General features: G+C 36.9%; 1 protein-coding gene across 3 annotated transcripts in view; it reads right to left on the reverse strand.

Annotated features, from left to right (window-relative positions):
• The window catches only part of RGS17 (regulator of G protein signaling 17), a 69,039-nt gene that overhangs the window by 11,384 nt on the left and 31,607 nt on the right, over nucleotides 1–26,048 (reverse strand). For all 3 annotated transcript variants that reach the window (XM_010707206.2, XM_010707204.2, XM_003204127.3), the window contains exon 2: nucleotides 16,344–16,487. In XM_010707206.2, the coding sequence (XP_010705508.1) occupies nucleotides 16,344–16,462 (119 nt within the window). In that variant the 5' untranslated portion in view covers nucleotides 16,463–16,487. The remainder of the gene's footprint in view (nucleotides 1–16,343; nucleotides 16,488–26,048) is intronic.

Below are 26,048 nucleotides of genomic sequence, written 5' to 3' on the forward strand. Positions count from 1 at the left end.
GGTTGGACTTGATGATCTCTGGAGGTCCCTTCCAACCCCTACGATTCTCTGATTCTGTGATTCTGTGCTGTAGCATGATCCAGTGGAAGTCAGAGATAGATGTTGCCCTGTGATGCTGTGTAGCATAAAGCAGACAACTATACTGGCACTCTTTAATTTCTTTATGAAACAATTTTTTCTTTCTGACACCTTGTTTTTTTAATAGTTGGAAGACTGAAGCCTGAAGGCACTGAAAACTCAGCATGACTGTGCTTATGACCAGAGTGTGAATTTGCTATATTGTATACATGAATAATGATGAGAAATAACAGCAATATCTTCACGATCCATTTGTAAAGAACAATACCGCTATGTTAATCTCAAAATTGCTTAGGCAGAGTCTAGTCAGCAATGCTATCTTCTATCTCATATCTAATGTTGCAAAAATAGGCATCCATCAAATAGAAATTTTACCTGAGCAATAGCATCCAAAGATAACTTTTTTTTAATTCCTAACTGAGTGAAGGATGCTTCCAAGGGTTCATTTTTGTTACAGTAAATGAATAAGAAAAAAACTTCAACTAGAGTAATGTTTTTTATGAAGAAGTGAAGTCTTGCAGTAGATATTTTCATAGGCTCAGGTTACATTATATCCTGTGTGCTACTGGCTGTCATAGAGAGAAAGCGGATGCATCAGACTTCAAAACCACATATTGCAGATTCTTATGAGAGACTTTTGAGAATTAATAACATAGAATAATAGAATCATTAAAACTGGAAAGACCACTAAGATCATCTAGTCCAACCATCAACCCATGCCTGTTACCACCCTAGATCATCTCACTCATTGTGACATTTACTCCTTTTATTGAACATCTCCAGGGACTCCAGTAACTTCACCAATTCCCTGCGCAGCCTGTTCACCGCTTTTTCTGAAAAGAATTTTTTCCTAATATCCAACTTTGTCAGTAAGAATAGAAAGACAAACTAAATCACTTAAATTGTTGTAATTTTAATATATGCCAATATTATAAGTGCAGACCAACCTTCACCAAATTAGCAGCATTGAAGTCTGGAGCAGAGGCTTGTGTAGTGGTCTAGAGCAGAGACCCTGGTGACAAGGTCAGTGTAAGTTATGAATATTTAGCTCACTGAAAGATGTGAACCAGTAAAAACTGCAAATTTGGTATTTCAGTATATTTTCATTGGTTGCCTGTGAGAATCTCTGAAGGGAAAATAGCAGTCAAGAGCCTTGGGAATCACTTACTTAAGGTGATCAGAATCTGATCTTATCTGATTCAACAGAACATTATCATCTTTGTTGCAAAGGTGAAACAGATTAAAAAATAAAATAAAATAATGCATTTGTCTTACAGCTTTTGTCCATTCTAGTTCTTTAATAAGATTAACAGATCTTCACTGAATTCAGTGAATAAATATGGGATGTAAAATTTTGTTGAAAATATGTTAGAATCCTAGTGTAAAAATAGCTACATCCCTCTTGGAGGCAGTGAACTGTCTCATGTTTAAAACTAAATGATGGAGAGTGTATTAATAGGAAGGCCTACTGGGGAAAAGCCAATAATTACCATACGGCTATAAGGCTGTAATCAGCCTACTTGGCAGTGTCCACTGAAACTAGAGAGTAATTTCAAAAGGTCCAGGTACCTGTGGTGCTAAGTTTCCTAAGTGCCAGAGTAACATATGCATTAGGTGAAAAAATGGTGCAAGAGACATTTATAATCCAAATTGTTTCTACAAGAAAAAAAAAGAAATGAAAACAAACCTAGAGTCCACCTTCAGCTAAAAAATGTATTAAAAAAATGTCTGCAAGGTTTACCTCATGGAAGAAAAAAAAGCGCAAACATTCTGTTTTGGCTTCGTCTGTTTTTAAATAAAGCAAGTATTTGCAAGTTTAGCATCCTGGAGATTTTATGTTGCAGCTAAAAATCCTCCAATATTTTAAAGCTTCAGAAGGCGGAAAGAATGTGTAATCATAAACCTTCCAGCTCACGTAGTCAGGTTATTCTGCAATCGCATCACTCTGACTTGCAACTATAAAAGCCACAATGATAACTAGATTTTTTGTTTTGTTTTGGCTTTTGATTTTTTTTTTCTCATAGATCACAAAAGGTAAAATAAGAATGAGACAGACGATAGAAACAGACACTTTGTTTCTTCCAATAGCTGGGACACATTCAATTTCTCCCTTTCCAGTTTTCCTTGGTGGTATTATTTCTTTTCAATTCAGTTTTATGCAATGTAACGTGGTGTACTTCAGAATTTTCCCCTTTTTCCATCTCTTTTTTTGAAGAGCACAGAGCTGAGAAACAATATATAACAGACAGCTGAGCACTTACATGTGCTGTGAATGTCCTTTCAACTGAAAAGCTGAGTGTCTGCTCAAGATCCAGCAATAGTAAATGTAGGCAGTCTTCTGGCTCCCATACGAATCTTTCTGCATACTGTAAATCCTGTAGGCCAGTGGGGAGCTCAAGGTGGAAATTTTCTGCTCTGATTTTTGCTAATGAATATATTAGCAAAAGTTATTTCATGAGTTATTTCACAGACCCTTCTGCTGTGATGTGGTAGAGAAAGCAGCTGACTGCAATCAAGTTTGTGTTGGGTACAAATTTGACAGTCAAAGATACTTAGAGTTCTGAATTCAATTTTAAACCCCACATTTCCCACAGAACAGTTTTTCTGAAAAAATTTCAGCCTCTTGAAATTCTGTAATTTGTTTGATGCTCTTAAAATCAGTGCTCTAATTATGCAGTAAAACAACCTATATTTTTGGTTTCATTCATTGTTAGTAACTGTTATTTTAACTAATTGTTTGTATTTATTTCCAGGTAACGAGATCCAAGATATATTTAAATGAAATATTGTGCTTAGCTTTATTAAAGAACTTAACTTTAAAAAGCTCTCAAAAAGTTACATTCTGTCATAGCAGATGTTCTCCCCAGTAAGATTTCTGATTATAAGAGATTTTCTAATAAGAAAACAATTAACCAGAAAATCCGGAAGGTACAACTCTTAATTTCAAGATACTTCAGGTTTATTAGTTTATTATCTCTGCAAATACTTTTTCACGTTTCATTCAGAATCATGTTTATGCTAAGCAGTGTGGAGAGAAGCTTGAAGAGCAATATCATAAAGTATCAAAATCCCGAAACACAACAAAACCTGATTTTTTTCTGATCTTTTTTCCTTTTTAATACTGTTGCTTACCTGAACTAGATGAATGGCACTGATGGTATGTATAACCGTGAAATGTGGAGACAGGAGTAAATAGATGTGGTCAAAAAATCCTGTGCCTACACACTCTAGTGTGTTTGTTGCAGTGTTTCTAACACCTACACAGCAGTAATCAAGATGTGATAAGGAATTGCTGACAATTCTTCTGTACTTGTTCAATACTGCTGCATTTGCACTTTGGACTTTTCTGTATGAAGAGCTAGCTTCTAGTCCTATGAGAAATGTGAGAGCTTGAAAAGACACTTAAAAACATGGCAGATTAAGGCAGGTTGGTGTGAGTGGGGGGGTCTTACCTTTCTTCATTGTGAAAATCTGAACTAAGGTCTGCAAATTATTTTGTTCATAGGATTATGATAAAATTAACCCTATCGTAATTCAGAACCGTGAACTTCTTCCTGGTAAATAAGAAACTTCTCTGTTATCTGAGATTGTATGTTTCTGGCATGCTTTGAATGTGGGGGAGAGCAGGCTGAATTGCTAACTGCTTTGCCTCCTTAATATTGTGCCGGATTCAGGGTAATTGATCAAAGTCATTACAGATGTGACTACAAACCATATGAGATCAGAGAAAATTAACATTTAAGCTATCTGGATCATCTCAGTCTATTAGACTCTGATCAGTTAAGGCATTTAGCTCTGTTTGGATATTCTTATTTGTGTTGTACTACTCCTCAGCCCCAGTAAAAGCAGAATTAAACCCAAGTGATCTAGTGCTTAAGAGTATAATAATCTCTTTGTTAATGAGAAGTCTTGGACAAGATTTTAGAGTTTATGTAAGATCATTATATAAGGTTATTAAATTGCATCCCACATGCCTCTGTGAAAGTAAATTATCCTTACTGAAATATGAATGCTAAGCTAAAGTAAGTCATAGGGGCTCAGTAAAGCATAAAGAAGGTTTTAGCAAATCTGCAGTATTCCATTCTATTCTCTTTCTAATATATTTAACGATTTTAAATGGAACAGATCTATAATATGGTAATCTCTTCTCTTCTTAAGGGACAGTTGGACTAACAGACTCTTTTCAGTGCCATGAGCTATATCATCCTGCTGTATTTTCCATAAAAGTTGAACTCTGTAAATTTGGCAGACAAGCTTTCAAATTTGTCCAAATTCTGCATTTTCCTTTTGAACTCAAAGAAGAATTTGAAAGCAAGGCCTTGCAGAATCAATAATTCAAGTGTTGATGTATCTTCCATCACAGACAGATATTTGCAATTTGATCACTGATGCAATTTTTCAGCTGACTTTCTTCTTTTAGAAAATGTGAAGAAGCAGCTTAGCAGTGGAGAAATGAACCTTAGCAGAAGGGACATTCTCCTGAGATACCCACGTATATATATCCACAACAACAAATGTTTTGCAAACATTCAAAATCTGGGATTAGTTTTTGCCCACTCAAGCCAAAATCAAAATATCACAGACTGGCTGAGGCTGGCTGGGACATGAGGGTCCATCTGGTCCAACCCCTGCTCAAGAAGGAACACCCAGAGCTGCCCAGGGCCATGTCCAGGCAGGGTTTGGAGATCTCCAAGTAGGAGACAGCGCAGCCTCTCTGGTCAGCATGTCCCAATGCTCCATCATCTGCACAGTAAGGAAGCGTTTCCTGGTGTTTGGCTAGAACTTTCTGTATTCCAGTTTTTTTCCCATTGCCTCTTCTGCTGGCACGGGAAGCACTGAAAAGATCCTGTCTCTGTCTTTTTTGTACCCTCCCTTTAGGTCTTTGTGCACAGCCCCTACTCTCTCAGCTTTCCCTCAGAGAAAAGATGCTCAAGTCCTATAATCATTTCAGTGGTCCTTCACTGGACTCTCTCCAGCAGCTCTATGTCTCTCTTGCACTGGGAAGCCAAGAACTGAGCACTGCACTCCAAGCATGACCACCAGTGCCAAAAACATCACATTTATTAGAATTGCATTTACAGAAAGACTGCAACTGAAAATATACTTAGGGCTATGTAAAAAAAAAAAGTAACAATATTTACATTTTGGAATGTCTTATTTTTTCTGGATGGAAGAGGGAAATGTTCTCAAGGCCAGTGAGAGTAAATGCAGGCTAAAGGGCATGTGAAAGTAGACTTGTCCTTTTAATGTACAGCCTTTCAGAAAGCCAAGGCTTGCTGAACTTGCTTTTCTCCTCTCTTCTTGTGTGACTGATTTAATCTACCTGGCTACAGACATTGCAGCTCAGCAGGCATCCAAAGGCAGGTGGAAACTACCAGCGTGCACTGTACTTGAACTCCGGAAATAAAGGACAGTATCTCCCTCAGACTTTCACTGTTACTGTCAAGAGAGGAAAGAACTAGTGACTTAGAGCAGTCTGACTTTCCTAAACTTGCATTTTTTTTCCCAGAAGTATTTTGTTCTTCTGAAAATCTGTAAGAAAAATATACTATGTTAGATTACACTGCAAGGAGGGTATATTACCTTTTCGTAATGATAGCCACACCAGAAGGTATTACATCTTTTGGAAACTTTGAGTTTCATCTAGGTTAAATTTTTTTTTTAGTCTCACTTACAGAATATATTTTCTGTATAGGTAAGAAATTGCTGTAATACGAATAAGTTCTCTTGCCATTGATTCTTAATGGAATTATTCTGGTTTGTTTTGTTACCGTAGGGCTAGTTTCAGCTTTAGGCTGAATTCAACATCAGCCTGTATTTTTCTTGTCAGGTCACCCAACAGATCACTAGTCTGACTGTCAGTTTCTTTCCTTCCTTCTGGATAAGATTACCATTCACATTCCGTCCTGTACAATGGATATATCTAATTACTAGTGAATCTACATTACCTGTACTCTTGGCTACAGCTATTTTGCAAGCAATTCCTTCATATATTTATGAAAATTAAAACTGACAGTTGCCTAGTGTTCAAAGAAATAGAAATTACATAGATTATGGATGAATAAAAGCCCTCCAATCCTGTAGCAAGTAAGCCTAATAGTCTCAGTTTATTGAGATAAATGGACCTATGGAGTCTTGATTTCCATAGCAGTTTTGATTGTTCTTAAAGAAATGAGAATAGCAGCAACAGTCAAGAATTGAAGATTTAGTGTTCATTTTCAAATCGGAGAAGATACATGGGATCATTCATACTAAATTCATACCTTTTAAAAGGTGTTGCGAAGTTCCTCATTTAAAGAGGTCTTTACATGTTTGGAAACTGTAATTCCTAACATGATGTTTATGAACACTTTATCTGATGAAATTAACTTGGGCCAAGTAAGATAGAAATCTTCCATTTAACATCCTAGCATGGGCATTAACAGATGGTTTCCACATGTTGTTAGACAAGGCCATGAGCTGAAAAGCACTTTCAACATGGATATCAAAAGGAACTGAAGATATCTATGAAGACCCCAAAACACAAGCTCAGCACTTGCTGGTATCAGGCCCTAAATCAGCTCCTTCAGCAAAGCTGGAGTTGCCATCTAGACTAATATGCACGGTATGGAGTTATTATGAGTGACTAGAGAAGATTCTCATTTTCTTTGCTTTTCTCACTCCCATAATGAATATCTGACCCACTTTCTACTGAGAGGATCTCCATCACATAAGTGTTATCTGCTAGGGGTGCAGCCTTATTTCCATAATACATTCTCTCATTTTTTCCCTTAAAAGCACTAGGCATTTATTCCTGTTTTAACTGACATTTTAAACCGATTTGGAATGATACATGGTTAAAAAATAAGCCTTCATGAGATGGAAGTTTTGCTACTAACAGATTTAAGTAGCCTATTTTTCCCTCTTTCAGCTTGAAACTGCAGGCTGCATTTATTCTTTCTGGGGCTGGGAAAGTTCTCTGGCCCTGAAGCTGACTGGCACCCCGTGTCTCTTCCATAAAGCCTATATCCAAAACAGGGTTGGTTTCTGCACCTGTGACAGGTGGCTGAAACTCTGCCAAAACTTTACCAGGAAGTCAACAACTTTTAACAGTTTAACAGTACTGTATGATTGCCTGGGCTCCTACTAGATGCTGGCCTCCTTTAGTTTGCTAATACAGATGCAGCCAGTGTTTTTAATTTGGATAAGATTTTGTTGTTGTTGTTCTGCATTTAATTGTTCAAGTCCTTCTTCCACTGCATGATGAAAGAAGTTCTTAGAATTTGCAAGGTCACTTTTGATCCTTTAAAATGACACTGTCTATGAACATGCCTCAGATGAGCTCAGATTTTGATGTCAGATCCATTTTGATCCACATCTTCTATTTTTGTTTTCCACAGACTCTTAAGTTAATGCCTTCTTGTGAAAATACATTATTGTCCAGTTTTCAAGAAAGGGAAAAACAAGAGTGAGAATGAAAGAAAAGAAGACTGATCCCCATCTGGGGAGATGTCAAAAGCTCCAAGCTCCTAACAGCTGAAAATCATTCAAACTGTAGCATAAACTGAACTCATGCATCCTCAGCACTCTTGTTTTTATTGTTTTGTTTTTTTTTTTTTTCATTTTTTCATTTTTTATTTTTTTTCCCACAGTCAAGCTATGTACTAGTAACAGAAAATCTGTCCTGACATTATGAATCTTCCTTCAGCTCACAATCTGCAGACATGATCAGGGTGAACAGCATTTGGGCTCAGGCAGGTGGGAAATGGGTATGAGTGGCAAGGGAGAGCCAAGATGCTGATGCTCTGAAGCTATACATCTCTGAAAGAGCCTCAAAGGACTCATCAAGTTGCAGTACCCCACTGATGGTGATTCAGCCACTGCCTCCTCTCCCCCTGTTCTCCTCATAGCAGGTGTCCCTGAATACACCCTGCACGCTGTGCCAGGACAAAATCAAGATCATTTTCTAAAGTTAACTAGATTTAGTCTGCCTTCTCCTTCTAAGGAGCTACTGTCAGCATCTTATGTATGGCTGAATTAGAATGAGCCTTGTGTAATCCCAAATCCCTTCTGAGCATGTATTTATTCTTCAGTTAGGAAGATTGTGGTTCTGATTTTTTTTCTTGCATTCCAATTTTCTTTGCAGAATTATTTGCTTGAAATAGGAGTATTTATTTGCAGTTAGACTCTGCTTTTTGAATAATCTTAGCATATTATATATGAAAATATATGTATTTGGTTTGTGAAGTTGCAGAAACATTTATTAAAAAGTTACTAATATATTATGATTATGTTCTACCCCTTCTCTAACCTGATTGTGTTAGCACAGACGGGTAAAATGCTACTAAATACTTGAGCCTCTGTCTATTTCTCAATATGAAATAAATTTCACAGTTTAAAATATTAAGAATCTAATCCTGACACTAGGGTGCTTGTCCAAGAGAGCCCAGTACTGGTTTTGATGTTAATGAGAATTCTATCACTGGCTTGAGAGCCATGATAAGCTACAGCTTGGTTCCTCCGATTAGACTTCTATTTTGTAGTGGTGAGGAACATAATACCTTTGAAAATAGAATCTCTTATCACATGGAGTTAGACTCAGTTATGATGGTAAAGGTTTTTTCAAACCAGGGTTCTTGACTGAAAACTAATTTAGAATAATTTTTATGTGCTGAACTTCTGTGTGATGCCTTATGTATCTTTGTGCTTCCACTATGATTTTATGGTAGACCAGCAGCATCTTAGTGACTATCCCTTTGCAAACTTTTGCCAAAATACATGCAGTGTGTAGCTTAATGCTTTATCCTATAGAAGTTCTTGACTCAGATTTACTTTACGTGTCTCATCACAGCAATGATCTGCACCTCTGTAGCAAGTGACTTATGGAACTTGCTTTTACTGTGAGCCACTGACTGGTCCAGAGCTGCACAAGGCATTCTGCAGTGGTCTTTGGAGGTAGATGTCAGGGAGCTGAGAAGAACACGCAGAAAGACAAAACACAACAAATGGTATTGAAAATAGGGATTTCTAGACTACTTTTTGACTAGGGGAGATAAGACAGACTTGGGCATTTTAGAACAGGGCTCCAAAGTGACAGAGGCAGGTTCTCATGAGATTTTACTGCTAAATTTTTAACCTCCTTTAGAAGATTTTACATTCAATTCTACTTTGTAAATTTTATTTCTGCTGTCTTTTTTGTTTGCCGGTAGTCTTTTGATTTCTTGCAGAGGAATCTTACTCTCTAGAAGTGGATGCAGGAAAAAAAAGTATTGGAGAAGTTTGCTGCCGTTAGCATACCTGAGACCCCCTCTGTCATATGTCTGCACTTTGTGGCATTATTCATGTAGAAGAAAAACGCTCCCCTCTTTCAAACAGTATCATTTCACATCCGCTTCACAGAGTTGCAGGAAGGGCCCTGTCTCAATTATAAAGAAGAGAGAGCCTATTAAATATCATACTCTTTAGGAAAACAGAATTCTCCTCCCTGATTTTTTAGCTCTAGAGATCATCTCTTTCTTTTGCTTTAAAGAGAAAAGAAATGCTTTACTTACTAACATAGTCTACAAAAGTATGAAAAGAACACTTGACAAGCTATTTATTTTTAGAGTGTCTTCTGCTTGTTTTTCCAAATGTTGAGAATTTAGATTTCTTATTTTAAGTAGCTGAGGGATCATTGAGAGGCTCACTTCTGAGCACTATGCATTTAAGTCTTTGCCCCAAGCTCACCCCGTGGTGCATTCCTGTGACAAAAGAAATGTCTGCAGGGCAGCTTTCTCTCATGGCCTTGCCACTCAGTATCAGTGGAGTTAAAGACAAGGTGATTTAAAACCAGTTTTCTAAAATATTGCTTTATACTGTGTGTGACAGGTTATATAATGGATTTTTTCCAGCGTTAAATTCTACCTGTCAGGAAACCTAGTGCTTTTATCCCCAGGAAGCACCAGTGCTGCCCACTGCAATGTGATAACCTGGGGCAAAGCAAGCTAGGCTGTCCACAGAGGCATAAAGCACAAGTTCTTAAGCAAGTTAAGCCCACTATCCCTCAAGATAAATTATACTCCATGAGAGAAGGGGAATGTTTTCATTTTTTATCTCTGTAACCACAAATTATAAAAACTGAAGGAAGTCCTGGAATATTTGAAAGAAACAAAAATACTTAGAATGAAACATCTTTTTTTGTTAAATACTTCAGAAGATGACACCTATTTCAGTAAAATAGAGTGCAGTAGTCTTCGCTCTCATGTTCTGCAGTGTACACTAATACCAGTGCACCTTTACACATTTGCTTTTCTCAGTCTGATGTTTTGAAAAAAAAAAGAAAATAGAATGTAGAGAGTAGAGTACATCTGTTTGAGATATGTTAGCCTATGCATTCAGGGAGGAAAAGAAGAATTTAAAAATTAGATACATCAAAAAAAAAAAAAAAAAGAAGAAAAAAAAATGTTTTTCAAAATGAGTGCTTTTTTGCTTCAAATATAAAGATTTTTTTTTTTCCCTGCTAAAAGCTTAAACAGAACCCTGAAGCCTAGGTGTCCCTTTGTACCAGCCCGTCCCTTCCCTCCCTCCCCAAGTTTGCTCCTAGGATAAAAGTGCTGCAGACAGAAGCAGAATATGGATTTTGTTTTCCACTTATTTCAGAACATGTGGGCATAATTTAATGCATTAAATTGCTGGGAGTTTTTGTTGCTGTTGTTGTTTGCTTTTATTTCCTTCCCCTGCAGACTTTCTACCATAGTTAAATAAAATAAAGCAGCAACAACTATAACCCGAAGGATTACCTTGTATAGAGTCATGCAAAGCTTAGACTTAATTTTTCAATGGCAAACTAAATGCTGAACATGCTGGAAATCTATTATTCATCTCAAAGTACTAGAAGTGTGAAGGACAGACTTTATTCATTTGTTTTATTTTACTTAGAGTACTATTCATGCTATCTATTAGTTGGAAAGAAGAAAACACTGAACCCCATAGAGAAAAAAAAATTAATATAATTTAAAATAACTCCTTAAAACTATATCTTCATGGCACAAGTGACAAATATCTTTTTGTAGTCCTAAGCCAACTACTAAACCCATGCAAGGAAAATGTTTCCTTTAATAAAGAAAAATGTTTCTGTAGCAAAGTCTTCAGGAAGAAGTTTCAGATCTAACTCACCAAAGATATGGGCAAGTTTTAAGAGCTAGAAGGGGAAGATTTCTTGCCAACAGTAAGTCCTGTTTTCTGCCAAGCTGGCAAATACCCTATCTTCTTTGAGATCTCTTGTGTGTGGGAAACCAGTTACAAAAAGGTCACAAGAAATCAAATGGCAGCCATAACTTTTGTACGGGCACAGCTCAGAGATTGTTAGGTATATGAGCTCCTCTTCCACAGGAGCCTTCAGCTTTAATGCTTTAATGGCTCCTTTTAAGGAAAAGACCTTTCAGCTCAGACCTTTGAAACAAACTACAGAACCAGGTATGGTTGTGTGATAAGCTTCACTTATTCCAAGGAAGCTTTTTGATGTTCACAGGCTCCTGCATTGAAAAAGTCTCTTGCAGAGCAGATGCTGGACATCTCCTGAACCTTCCTGTGTGTGGTGAAAGAAGAGAAAGATTATCAGGCATGAGAGTCAGAGCTTTGAAATTCGCTGAGCACCTTATGAAATGAAGAGGACAAACAGCTGTAACTCCTTGTCTAGGTGAGAAACAAAAGAGGAAGCAAAAAAAAAATACCCAATGTCCCCATTTTAGTGTCTTGAGTTTCTGAGAATGTGATTTGCAAGTGTTTTCAAGAGAATGACTGGATTGATGTCTGCTCAGGAAGCTGAACTGGCAAACCACTAAAGAGGGTGAAATAATGGGCTTCCACCCTTCACTCACTGGGCTGAGCTCAAAGCAGCACTAAATACTAAACCCATAGCACTAAATACTAATAGTTCAGCTCTCTGGAGACAGTGCAATTGAAGGAATTATAGATAGTCCTTCTAGGAGAGCTATGGCAAATTTTGCTACTCTTAAGCTACCTAAGTCAATTATGCCTAGTGAGGAAGTCTTTTCTTCTTTATGGGAATGGTGTTTTGTAGGGCTTAAGACACAGGGTGAGATCTGTACTAAAATTCTTGACGTTTTAATGAGGCAGCCTTTCCAAAGTAAACACCTAAGGTCTACATCTGATCAACAGAGAGAGAAATGTGTTACAGGAGATCTCCAGAGGGAAATATTTGCCTCTGAATTGATTGGATAAGCTTTTCTTGTTGATGACTTTAGAAACACTGTACTACCTCCATTAAGGACTAGTTCCTCAGATACTGATGCTAAGTACCAGTTCAAAGCTTAATCTAGTTGAGCAACATCCTGACCACTTATAACAATTAAATGCCATCTTAAGAGTCTATTTATCTCCATCTGGCCAATGTGAGCAAACTTTAATGATCAGACCTGCTCTGTAATTGCTACTGACAATTATTTGTAACAATGGATTTACTAGATCTATCTAAGATGGAGCTGGTTATCTTCATAGTAGCTGGTATGTTGCTGTGTTCTGGATTTGTGGACAGAACAGTGTTGAAAACACACCAAAATTTTAGTTATTGTTGAACAGTGCTTACACTAGCAAGGTCAAGGTCTTCTCCGCTTCTTAAACTGTCACACCAGCAAGTAAGCTGTGGGTGCACAAGAAATTGGAAGGAGACCCAGCCATGACAGCTGACCCCAAATGACCAAAGTGGTATCCCATTACATATGAAGTCATATGGCAATAAAACTGGGGAAAGAAGGAAGAATGGAGATGTTCATATTTCTGGTGTTAGTGCATGATGAGCCCTGCTTTTCTGGAAATGATTGAGCTTCTGCCTGCCCATGGGAAGAAGTGAATGAATTCCTTGTTTTACTTTGCTTGTGTAAGCAGCTTTGCTTTACTTATTAAACTGCAATTATCTCAACCCACAAATTTTATCCCTTTCACCTTTCCAATTCTCTTCCCAACCCACTTGGAGGGAAGGAGGGAGTGGCCGGGCAAGTTTCAGTTGCCTGTGGGGTTAATTAACAATAATGGAAATGTGCTCCAATTGCTTGTTACTTTTAAGAAGGGATTATGAGAGGAAAGTGTGTATGAAAAAATGTGCTGAAAATATCTGGATCCAAACTGTTGCTGTTAAGTCTCTATTAGGCAAGGTATTATTTCCTCAAACAAAGGTGCCAATATTTGCCTCTACGGTTATGCAAACAGAAGACTTAATGTCTATTCTGATTTTAACACAGGGTAGGAAAAAAAGGAAACAAACATCACATGATTTACAGAAGACACTTTTAGAATTGCAGTGATTTGTATAGAGATACAAACTGTTGGACTAACTTTTCAAATAGATATAAGTGAATGATTCTTGCTATGAACTGCCTCCCTTCTCCCCACATTTCTGTGAATAGTGAGGAAGTTGAAGCACTAAAGTATATTGATATAAGAGTTGTCCACAGTCAAAGAAACTGAAGGAAAAACAGCAGAAAAACCTTCTTATCTTAAAATTGACAGCAAGGGCATTATCATCACCATTAATGAATCCAGCTGCACTTCCAGATTGGTATCTCCAGAGAAATTCAGGTTACTCAAAATACTTGTGGAACTAGAGAAAGCAAGTAATTATAATAGATCCAGAGAAGCTGTTAGAATGATTGATTAAACCTTCTTATATTGTGACTCTGGAGAATTACCTACCGAGAATCACCAGTATAATGAGTGACTAGCAAAGTTTGTTTTGTATTTTTTTCTACTTTATTAAGGCAAGTTGATGGAGAAAGAACAGTAATCTGTATGCCACCTGGATTGTTCAAATTTACCAAACAAATTTGAAACTAGAACCAATTTGCTTTAACTCTGATTCTGAAACATTTTATATTGTCTTTTTCAAAGCTTTGTCCTATCTCCCCTCTTTTGGGGTTTCCTCTATAGAATCATAGTAAATAGAACTGGGAAAGAGATATTATATTATCTATTTTATCTTTTTGATTTTAGAAAATAAAAGCAATGTCATTATCCAGTTTGATTAATTGTTTTGACTTAATCCAGAAAATTAGTTTAAATTGACAGGATTTCTGCATTTTCAAACTAATGTACATTATCAAAACCAAACCAACCAACCAAACAACAAAATAGCACTCAACTCTCCCTAAGCCCCTGAAAGATAGGATGTTAACAGCAGAAAGAGTTACCAAAGCAGCTGAAAGGACATCCTATATTTTAAAGCAATAAATGCTCTTACGGTTAGTATGCATAATCCATTCAAATATTTAATGGTATTGCATTCCAAGTAGTGAAGGCAGTTCAAGGGTAACAGAATTCATGAAAGCTTCAAAACAGTATATTTGTCAAATAAGGGCTCTTGAGTTGTAGCATGCTTAAAAATATAACCAAATGTTAATAAATTTTAGAAATTAGACATACTTTTATGATCATTCATGTTCTAGTATATAAGGCAAAATTCAAGCCTAGCTATATATGCACACGGTTGAATTCTGTTTCTATTCAATAAAGGGATATTGTAGTCATGATGGATGATTCTATGAAAGTGTAATTTTAGGGATGGTTAAAAAGCAAACAAGATGTTAGGAATAATAAAAAAAAACAAGAGCAAACAAAAAATTGCTGTGTTACAGCAAAAGCACTTTTTGTACTCATATCTACGCTACTGCAAAAATTCTGGTCACACGTCAAATGGGAGACAGTAGAATAGGAAATGTACATAGAAAGACACAAGGTAGGTGGATAGACAGCAAATAGATAAGTATAAAGATCTGGTCAATTTCTGTACCACAGATTATAGATAAAATTATGGAAGAAAAGACAGATGAAAGGGGGTACAACAGAACATTTTAAAAAATGATCATTCTGAATAAAATTATTCCCTGTTCCTCAGAATCATAGGAACAAAGAAGAATCAAATGAAATTATCTCATAGTAGATTAAAAAAAAAAAAGGGATTAATAGATGATGCAGCGCACAAGTCAAATGTGGAATATATTGGTAAGGAAAACCTCAAATGCCAAAATTTTAGGCGAGTTCAGGAAGTCACTTGAGAACATAGTTAGAAAAATCAATGAAGGATAATTCATCAAGGGCTATAAAATTTCTGGGTCAGGAAGTTGTTAAGTTGTTGATTCCCAGAACTTGTGAGCTTTGCTGGGATTAAGGACAAGGAGGCGGATGTTCACTTCTTTTACCCTTTCCTTCTAGCCTCCTTGGGTCACTTCTTGAGGTAAGATGCTGAGCTCAATGGACTTTTAGTCTGTAACAGTACAGCTAAATTTAATACAAAGCAGAAAACAGCAGTAGTAAAACATCCTTCCTTTTCTTTCCATTAAAGCACTTCTACCTTTTTGTTGTATGGAATGAACATATTACAAAATATCTTGATAAAAGCATGAGCATTCGCTCCAAATATCTACTTGTATATATTTTTAAATGCACTGGGGGCAAATAGGCTCTGATTTTAGATTAGAGGAAGAGGACTGATTCATGTGAAAATAATACAGATACACAGAGGAATGGTCACTCCAAAGAGACTGAACTGTGTAGGTAATAGGATGCACAGTCCCTGAGCAGCAGTGCAAGTCAATTAATTTATCTGTCAACATTAAATGTTCACAACAGTAAGAAATAAAAACTTGATATCTCCAAGTTACTGAGAATTTAAGGCTATATCTGAAACTGTGTTTAATTCTTTGACTTTCCAAGCCAATTCTTTGTTCAGCAATAGACAAGCAAACATAACTCCTTAGCCTTTTTTTCCACTAAAATTTTGACACACCAGTCACTGGTAGAAGTAGAATTTAAAGCTCGTGATTCCAAATTTCCAAATTATAAATTATTTAACAACTAACTGGTAATACAAGCCTCCCTTTTTCCCTCCTGAATGCAGAGAACTACAATATAAAAAGGAATAGCAGAAAATAAAGATTAAAAAAAAAAACCTCACATATTTTGAATGCAAAATATAAAATATTCAGTATGAAATCTCACATATATGAGTTTTTTAATGGATTTTTTTATCATTTAGAATGATTTAGCTAGGGTAAATACAGATTAAATGTACTATAGTCTCCTATTCCCCCTCACAAGATGTCCAGCCAAATTAGGGAATGATTTAGTGGTTTTTTTTTGTTGTTTTTTTTTTCTCTGAGTGTGTGTGAAATGTTGAATTGTGCCTTTTGGCAGCAATCCTCTCCCAGAAATTTGCATGCTCCCAGTACTTGGCACTTGCCATCCTCATTGTTTACCTGTTGTGGATATGTAACCAAATATACTACAGAACATACCATGAACAGCTGCAGCAACAGCACCAACAAAAGCAACATGTGTTGTTGGGCCTTTGGTTTCCAGGTGCTTGAGACACAGCTGATGTTCCTTCATTTTGTGACTGCTGCCTCTTTCTCATTTCAGCTACTTCAGTGCACAAGTGGCTATAAGAACACAGACATAAGAGATGTACAGAATTACTATACACCATCATGAAGTACATTCACATTTCTATAATATCCTCTAATTTTATTAATTCTCACAGCTTGTGGTAACAGAAGCATGTGAGCATCAACTCTGCTAGCCAAGTCATAGTTCTGTCAGAAAAGCAGTTTCCAGAAGACCACATTTCGGTGACAAGCTTATACTACCGTGCCTTTCAATCACATCTGTTCTTAGCACTTTGGATGGACTAAAAGAACTGTTATACTCAGCTGAACACCAAGTTACACAGCTTGGGTAGCACTTGCTAGAGTCTGAGCTGTTCATTACCATATGAATATCAGAGCTTTTTCCATGGTACTAAAGTTTTGGCAAGATGGTTATTCACTTTAAACGTGAGTTAGAAAGTGATTTTTTTTTAATTAATTAATTAATTAAAGACAGTATGGACTTCACTGGTCATTGTCAGACCAATGAAATTGATGTAAGTGATGTAAAAGACATGGGCAGTAATGGCTGTCTGTTAATAATGAGCCAAGATTACAACATGTCTAACTTTGCTACTTGAGAATTATTTTCTGTAAATAAAAGGAAAAATAAATATGTATTTCCAATATGCTCTGCCAGCTTTGGCACTATTTCTGGTGTCAGAAGATTTGCTTTTGCTCATTGCTGGTATTTCTTAGATTTCATTAGGCCAAGATAATTTTCTTTCCAGTGACCTGCACTATACAGCTGGAAGTAGTATTCCATGCATCACTAAGCTAGAACATCTATTGCCAGGTTATGTTACTTTGAAAGTTTAGATGCCAGTGTCGCTTTAAATGGTTCACATCTTTTTAAAACTGTTGTTTTCCCAGAGTAACACTTACTACAAGCAAATGCAAATTAGAATAAATGTACTACTTCTGTCTTTGAAAAAAAAAAATACATTTTTTCTGTGGGGAGCAGCTCAGTTTTAAGCAAATGTGGTTAGGGGAGGACATAGTGTCAGCAGCATGTGGTCCGCTCCTACCCATGGGCATTCTGCAGCAGCCAGGAGTGTTGAGGAAAAATGGGCTCAAGTTAATTTGGCACCGGGGTATGTCATACAGCAGTAACTGAGAGATGTCTGTACTCCTACATGCATTCAAACAGCAGCTGTGAGGGTTTGCATCTACATGGCTTGTAGCAAGAACACTAAGCCTTAGAACTTGAACCCATGCTGCAAAACTCAGGTTTGGTGCTCATTTCAACTTCTTGCTAACATTTCAGCATGTATCGAAAAACTGAGTCATTCCTATAGTGTTTTAGTTAAACTAAACAGTGAACAACCATTTTATATTTGTTTCACACAGCATGGTTTTTTTTTAAGTGGAACGAAATCCCCATCACTTCTATCATTCAGGTATACTTCCAGAATTCACTACCTACTTAGGTTATTGATGTTATTTATTACTGTTCCTGAATTCTGAAGATTAAAATTACAATTTAAAAAATCCTGTTTTTCTATCTGTTGCAAACATTTTGTTAACATGAGATACTACGACACAATTGGAAGAACACCTGTATTTCTACAGTAGTTAGGAAGGAAAGGAGAAGTGCTGAAGCACAAAGCATAGCTTAGGTAGGGATAGCATAAAGCCACTTTCTTTAAATTACAGTGCTGAACTTCTGCTGATTATGCATGATGCATTTATATTATTTCATAGATAGCTGTGCCATGCTGTGAGTAGTACTTACTTCAGCAGGTGCAATGACTATGGGTAAAGGAATTAAAGCCAGATATTTTCACAGGGAACATTTGCTTCTTCTAAGACAGAGGTTCTCACAACATTACTATATAATCACATAGATGTATTAGTTTCAGAAACCAGGGAGATTATTGTGATTTCTTACACATTTTTCAGTTAGATATATAAAATGTACTATTACCATTGTTGAAAAATGTCTAAAACCTGCTTCATTATAAATACAAGATGGCAGGATAAAGGTTATCCATTCAGACATATTGATGACAATTGTGACTTTGCAGTATTTTTAAAATAACTTTAACATTGCACAAGCTGCTGCTGAGATAGACGACTCTCTGCCTTTGCTTCTGCAGAGCTTACAGTCTCTCATTTCCTCACCTGAGGGTGCAGGCAGCAACACTTGTGCAGGCACTTGATGAATTGGATAAAACTGTAGACACATTTTAAAATTAATCCAGACCATCAAATGGAACAGATAGGAGATATTAATCTGCATAAACGTAGAACCCACAACTTTAATTCTCAACACACCTTGCCAGGCATATCTTGGGGCAGAGAAAGAACCGTGATTTCACAGGGGTGGTCTATGTCCTCAGCCTTGCCCAGCAACTTCTACCATTGACTACATGGCCAACCTTCACAGAGTCTTGCAAGTCTGGCACTACATGGTACTGTGAGGAATCATGAGCCTTCAGTGGCCAGCATTTCTGGAGGCATGGTGTTCTTCAAGGGTGCTCAGAGCCCACAGGCTCTGAGCTGGTCACTAGAGTGGTACTGCTTACCCTGCTATCCTCTGAGTATGAGCCACGAGGCATCCAGTTCCTGACCACACGTCAGCCCTTTGCTATAAATAGCATTACATCTTTTTGGAAAGCTTCTAATCTAAAGCTATCAGAAATATGAAAATTCCACTCGTGGTGCAAAACAATAATATATTTACTGTGGATGAAGTAGAATGAGTGGAAATTTAGTTATTTAGGTTTCAAGTTTCATGTTGCATTTCCAAATATCAGATGTCATCTACGCCAGACTGTAATTGATTCTGTTAGATTATTTATGATGCAGAAGCAGGAATATCTTAATTCTTGAGTATATTCAGGAACTGAATCGCAGACAGAGGATTTCTATTTAGTGTCTTGTTCCAAGGTATGAAAAATAAATTTAGAGTCTTTAATTCAGCAAGTCAATCTAATGAAACAATTTTAACGAAAACAGATACGAAAGTTAGTACGAAACTACAGAGAATACTGTGAGCTGATATTAATCAGATCTTCTAGGATAATGGTATAAATTACATATATGGTCATCAAGATATCAGTTTGCTTTTTATGTTTTTCAACATCTTCATTCTTCTCTAGCCTGGCAATAATGCCTAGTGGTGAAGGTGGACCTTTATCTAGTAGAAGCAGTATTTCTCCTTGATACTCATGATTTCTCAGACCATCACAACACAGGTTCAAGATTCTTCTGCCAGTTTTGCGCCTGGTTCTTAGCCTGTTTGATGGCATGGTTTATTAGTAGTGTTATGATGTCCATTTGTGCTGATCAGAAATCAGAGCAGTATTCCATTTTGCTTGACTGATTTATTCTCTTGGGGATGAGTGGATATTATGTCCCTCAGAGCAACACCATAGTCATGGAGGATTTCATTTCACACAACATCTGCTGCCTCTACTCTTCCGCTGAGGAAAGTAACTCCAGGGTACAGCAAGCAAGCACTTATTATACTTGTTATGAGATAGGTAGCTCATATAAACTTCAAAGCAAGAAAGTCCCTACAGCTCTCTGTGCACCTTCAATATTGCAGTGTAAGAGGAATATGAAAACCAAAAAAAACACACCTAGAAATTCGGAGTAATGCTTCCTGTCAGTTGTGGAACTGATGGCACAAGGATCTATTTTTGTGTTTAGGTGGTGTAATTAACACTTATTCCTCTGGGTACTCAGGAGTAATTACTAGAGATATTCCCCTTGTGCACAGAAGAGTGTGTAACATGGGAAGATAGCTCAAAAAAGTGACAAAAAAGTTTGGTTTTATTACATTTATAACTGGGAAGTCCCACTGAATACTGAGTACAGTCATGTCAAATTCTATACACTGCCTCTAGGAAATGAAAAGAAGGTAATTTCTGAGTTCTACCTGTTTTTTTCTTCTGTTTCCACCTCTCTGTCCCTCCATCTCCATCTCCTTGTACTTAGGTTTTAAAATGGTTTCCTGGGAAAATCCCAAGATACTAGATGCAGCACAAAGCACAGGCAGCATCATTACAGTGGCTCTGTTGATATCCATCATCTAATGAAAGAAGAACATTTGCTTGTTTGGTGTCTTCAACAGCCTGGCATTACTGCCCTTCAAATTATCTAAACTTTACTTTTGCACTGCCCCATCCAGCTCTCTCTGCTTGAGTTGTAACTTTCCTACATACATGACCCTTCTGTAACCTTTTCTGTTCCCCTCTCAGGATTGAAAGAGCATTTGCTGGAATGCTCTTTTTTTTTTTTTTTTTAATCATATCTTCTCAAGCTCTTCCCTAATGTCTGTTTTGAAAAAGAGATATCATGTGAGAGTGCAGATAAATGCACTATGCCTGTACAGCAGGCAAGTAACATTATGTCTTTTGTTGCAGGTAGGACACATAGTAACTTAGTTTTCAGGACAGAAATGGAGCAGAATTTGTTGAAGTAATCTGTCTTTTGTCAAACTTTTGCAATAAAAGAATAAAATCACCTCACCTCAGAAAGGAGCAGTTAATTACAAGGATATAGAAAGTAAATTACTCTGCAGGCAAGAAACTTAGCTCTTAAAATACTTTTCTTAGGTGATCTGGCACATCAGCTCTTCTACATTGCTTTGCTTCTTTTAATTTTTCCAGTTAAAGAACCAAAACATCATCTGTGTAGCTCAGATAAATTCAGACCTTATACCAGTTGATACGTGTCCCAGATCTACTGATCTTCATAGATGCTTATGCTGTTACACAAAATACAAAGACTGTTCACACTCAGTCTTTTATCTGTGCTCTCTTCATTCATCTAAGGGATACTAAATGATGACAGACTAATAGACCTTATCAAATGTCTATAAGCTATAAAGATTTCCATACACTCCTGGCAATACTGAGTGAATAGTGAAGTCAAGACAGCAGGTTATCTTTCGAAGTGCTACTGACTACCTATACACACTTCATGAAGCAATGATATTTGTTCTCTATCTGAGATACCTTAACACAGATACATTCTCTGTTGTGCCACTGGATCTTGACAACCACTCAATATTTCACAAATAAATAAATTTAAAGTAATAGAGTAAAATAAGGCTACAAGAAGAAGCAATGTAATTGAGTTACCTTAGGCTCCATTTACTTATTTTAATGTACCTGTAGTCCATTAAAAAGTATTAGAAACTACTGGTAACAATGGAATCTTAATTGCACCTTAATTCCTCTGAACGTATCCTACTTGTAAAATTTAAATTAATTACAGCAATATGGAAAGTTTTAAATATTTCTATTGTTAAGAATAAGCATTTTGGAAAGAAAGATCAAAGCAAAGTTGATTTCTAGAAACCATCCTGTTTAACAGCAGATATGTCAGAACTTTGAAGTGTAACTCCGAATTTTAACAGATTTGCTTTCCCATGTTCTTCAAAAAAAAATCTATATTTTGCACCAAGTCTAAGTTCTAAAAAGACACTAAACATGTTATTAGAATAGAGCACTGCTCCATGAACATTCGTTTAACTTGAAACTGTGCAGTTTTGGCTGAACGTTTTGAAGTCTTTGCCTTGCATACCGTAATACTCTTTTTATGACTTTTCTAGGCATCTTGTGTGCTCATAAAGGATTTCTGAGAGTTCTTTTTATTATTTTTGTGGTGAACTTAGTAACCTTAGGAAGCCCAACTGAAATTCCTACAATACTCATCAAGTAAATATGCATTTGTACTTCTGAATCAGATTTTACTGCTGAGAACCAAAACATTAAGTCTGACAGTAATATACACTATTGAAAAGTTTGAGATGCCTGCATGTGATTTTTAAAGAACTATACTAAAATTATGATTAAGAGCGCTCTACAGCCTTCAGAAATATTTCATAAAAAGGAAAAAGAAAAGTCATCAGGAAAGCTTTAATCTTCTTTTAAGCGTATTGTTTTTATGTTTACATTTTTGAGAAATAGCTGAGAATCTCCTATTATGGTATCTATCTACCTATTGATTGTAGCTGGCATGGTTGCATCTGACTTGAGACACATGAAGCCACCACGCTTTTGAAAGACAAAGATATTCTTCTCACAGAGAGAATAATTACTTTCTTTGTTGCTAACAAACATTTATTTAATTTTTTAAAGTCCATGACATTCATCATAAAAGGACACTGTGATACATTAGAGAACACAAACAGCTTTACTGCAAGCATTAGGGTTCTGGTTTCTAAATGTTTTTATCTGTGCTTAAAGCGAATTTTCTGTATGGAAAGCCAGAAGTCATTTTTGGTGATATGAACTGCACAGATTTTGTACAAGTTTCAGGGAAAAATCAAGAAAAATTATAGGGTCAGTAGAATTTGTAGCAAATGTAGGAGAAAAATATTTGTATGTGGAGGGAAATTATCCAACAAGCTTTAATGCTGGTGAACTTCATTTTTTGCACTTAAGACCATACTGGTAAATTTCTACAGGCAAGAAACAGCAGCAACTTTACATAAATGATGCAGCATTTAATCAAATAAATGCACACAAATTTCATTTATAATGCACATATTGCTATGAACTGAAAAACAAAGAAGGCATTAGAAAAAATGGCTTAGAGTGAAAACGTCTTAAGAAAACACTTTGGACATGGTTCTAGTCTATGAAATGAAGAAAATCATCATTCTTCACTGTAAAATGAACATTTGCATCTTCATACAAAGTACTTCCACCCCTCCTCCGCCAAATTCCCTCCGGAAATAGAAGTTGCAACTTTAGACAGAAGTAGCCTCAAGGAGGCTTCCGTAAAGTAGGTTTCCTGTAATAACGTGACTTGGTCATCATGCTGACTTTAGACTTGCTGACTGACTTCTGAGATATCCTCTGACTGGATCCTTCTGTGTTCCAGCCCTCCTTTCCTCATACATCATCAAAAGTACAAAAGAAAATCAAAAAAGTAAAATAAAAATATTCAAGAGATTAGTGTGACAGAGAAAAGGGTTTTTGTTAGCACAGCAGAAAAAGAGAAAGGGAGCAGAAGGTGGCAGGAAGGAGCATCAGGCTTAGGCATCTAGCATCCTTCTGGACGGCTGGGAACAGTGGGAGGTTAATGCAAGTGCACACTATAGATAGGCTTAATAAGAGCCTGCTGCAGCAAGTATCTGCCAATAAGAAAAGCAGGGGAAGGTTGTTGACATATTTACCCTCAAAAAAGTAGTGCTCGGGTTGTGCATATACACATTAGTTCCTGTGCCTCTTCCAATCCCCACCTCCCTCCAAGCTATGCTATCTTTCATTGAACAGCAGCAACCTTCTAGTATGTGTGCTCCTCTGATTGGTGCTAATGCTTGCTGACTAGAGAAAGAGAGAGGAAATCTGCTCATGGCAAGGGATGTGCTTTTTCCTACCATGCTGGTATTTAGATTTATAGAACTAAGTTTAAAGCCTTGGCTCTCTCATTGCATTGTGCTATTAGCAGAGTCCTTGATTCCACCTTGCTATTTTTTCTGCTCATTTACCTTTCTTGTTCCTCTAGACTGCAAACTTCTCTCTTCTGACTTCTTCTGTCAGAAACCTGACTTCTGTCTTAAAACCCTGTTTTAAGAGTACCTGCTGTATGTATGATAGCATAAGACACTGTCTACCATTACTCTACAGTGTGCCCCACCACCATCCCAAGTCTGTAGCTGCAGTCCCTGGAAGCTTAGACTTTTGGTTTCTAGCCCTTGGTGTGGGTAACCATCCATTTACTTGCATGACAGGCTCAGTTTTTTGGCACTACTATTTCTCAGCATTCTTATAATTACATCTCTGTCACATCAAGCCTTTCATTATATGTTTGACTGTCATAGGCAGGTCTTTATATATCAGAAAAGACGGGGCTATAATTAGAATCTGATAAGGTACAAGGGATGATTCAGCATAACATAGAAGGAATCCCTTTCCATCCCTTCCTTGTCATCTACCAATCTCTTAGTTATCTTTCCAGCTGACAAGATCTTTCTGCTGTTTTGTGACTGTCTAGGTAAAGATGATTTGTGCTTACTGGTACTAGGATTGGTTTTACACCATTGGTGCAGTATCACTGCATATGGTAAGAGTACCAAGCATTGAGTACTTTGCAAAGAACAAAATCATAATCACAGCCATACCTTCGTATAGTCCAGATAGCTGACTCATTTTTTGGGATATGGACTAACAGTCATTCATATCATTAAAAATACAGTTTTTTTTACTAGACTTCCTTCAAGATTGGTTGCAACATACTAAATACATCTTCTTAATAATTATGCTTCTATACATATAACTAATTTTCAGTTTAGGAAGACATTGATTTTTTCTGAATGATTCTGTTGCCATTAATTTTTTAGATTGAAGCTCCAGGAAGAAACCTACCATTGTCACCCAAATCTTTGCTACAAATTGTAATCAGATGTTCTATGAATTGTGTGTTTTTAAATCAGGGAATCATATAAGAACCACGGTAATTATTTTTGAAATTACAAGTTTTTATGCCAGTCTTGTCTTGCAATGTGTCAGTTCCCTCTGTAAGCCCAGATGTTAGGTTGAAAGCAAAATAAACAAACCTCTTAATTCTTTTTTCCCCCTCAGCTTCTTATGCTTCAGGCACTATTCTTAACATAGATGCCTTAGACCCTTTCCATCTGCTTTTCCTTCTTCCCACAAAAAAATACAAAAAAAAGTTTCTTTATCTCTTTCCAGATAAGCAGCTTTTACTTCTATGCTTGGAGAAGGCTTCTTGCATGAACTCCTGCATTTCCACTGGTCTTTCTTGCTCTGTGTTGGGTGATGCTTTCCCTTCCTGTTAGTCACACATCCCTCCTAGTGACTCTCACTTTACCATCTGCTGCTTCCAAGTTTTGTGTCTTACATGCAGCGTCACATGCAAGGATTTCCCACTTACAAAGAGAGAGTCTCTCTTTTCCTCATTAACAGCAGTTTGTGAATATGCCAAATCTGCATCAAGCACTGTGGCCTCAGACTTCCTCAGGGTTTCTCCAAATCTCTGAGACAGATGCACTCCCCATCTCACAGCCACAAGCATGGAAGCAGTCATTCAGAGGAGTTCTTTTCTCCCTTTCTACTCTTGTTGGGCAGTCAGCATATACAACACACACACACACAAAAAAAAAAACAGCCTGAAGTAAAAAGGGGAGCTGAGGGCAGTGGGTAAACGGAGAGAAAAATGAACAAGTCTAGAGGACAAAAAGCATGGATTTACTTCACTAAATCTTGGGTTAGAACCATTTTGGAGCAAAAAAATTAGAACAGGTATCAACTATCTGACTTGAAAAGCATCAATATTTGTATGGGAAACTTTTTTGGTATTTGCATGGAGGTACACAAAAATAGATGCACAACTTTCAATTTCTGTGTGTCTTGAGCTATATATACATCAACAAAACAAACATTTCAGCAACAACATTTATTTTGGTCAAAAATGTAAAAGTTCTGCTTGGGTCTCATGGAAAAGCTGAGGCACACTCCACATTTTACATGTCTCTGGGCAGTGGAAACCACCAGACTCAGCCCTGAAGCTGTTTCCTTTCAACTTTTCCTGACAGCAAAAGAGAACATGATGGTGATTTTCACAGTAATGAAGCTCTTGAAGTTTTTTTTT

The sequence above is a fragment of the Meleagris gallopavo genome, chromosome 2, assembly GCF_000146605.3.
Source record: "Meleagris gallopavo isolate NT-WF06-2002-E0010 breed Aviagen turkey brand Nicholas breeding stock chromosome 2, Turkey_5.1, whole genome shotgun sequence".
Taxonomy (NCBI): Eukaryota; Metazoa; Chordata; class Aves; order Galliformes; family Phasianidae; genus Meleagris; species Meleagris gallopavo.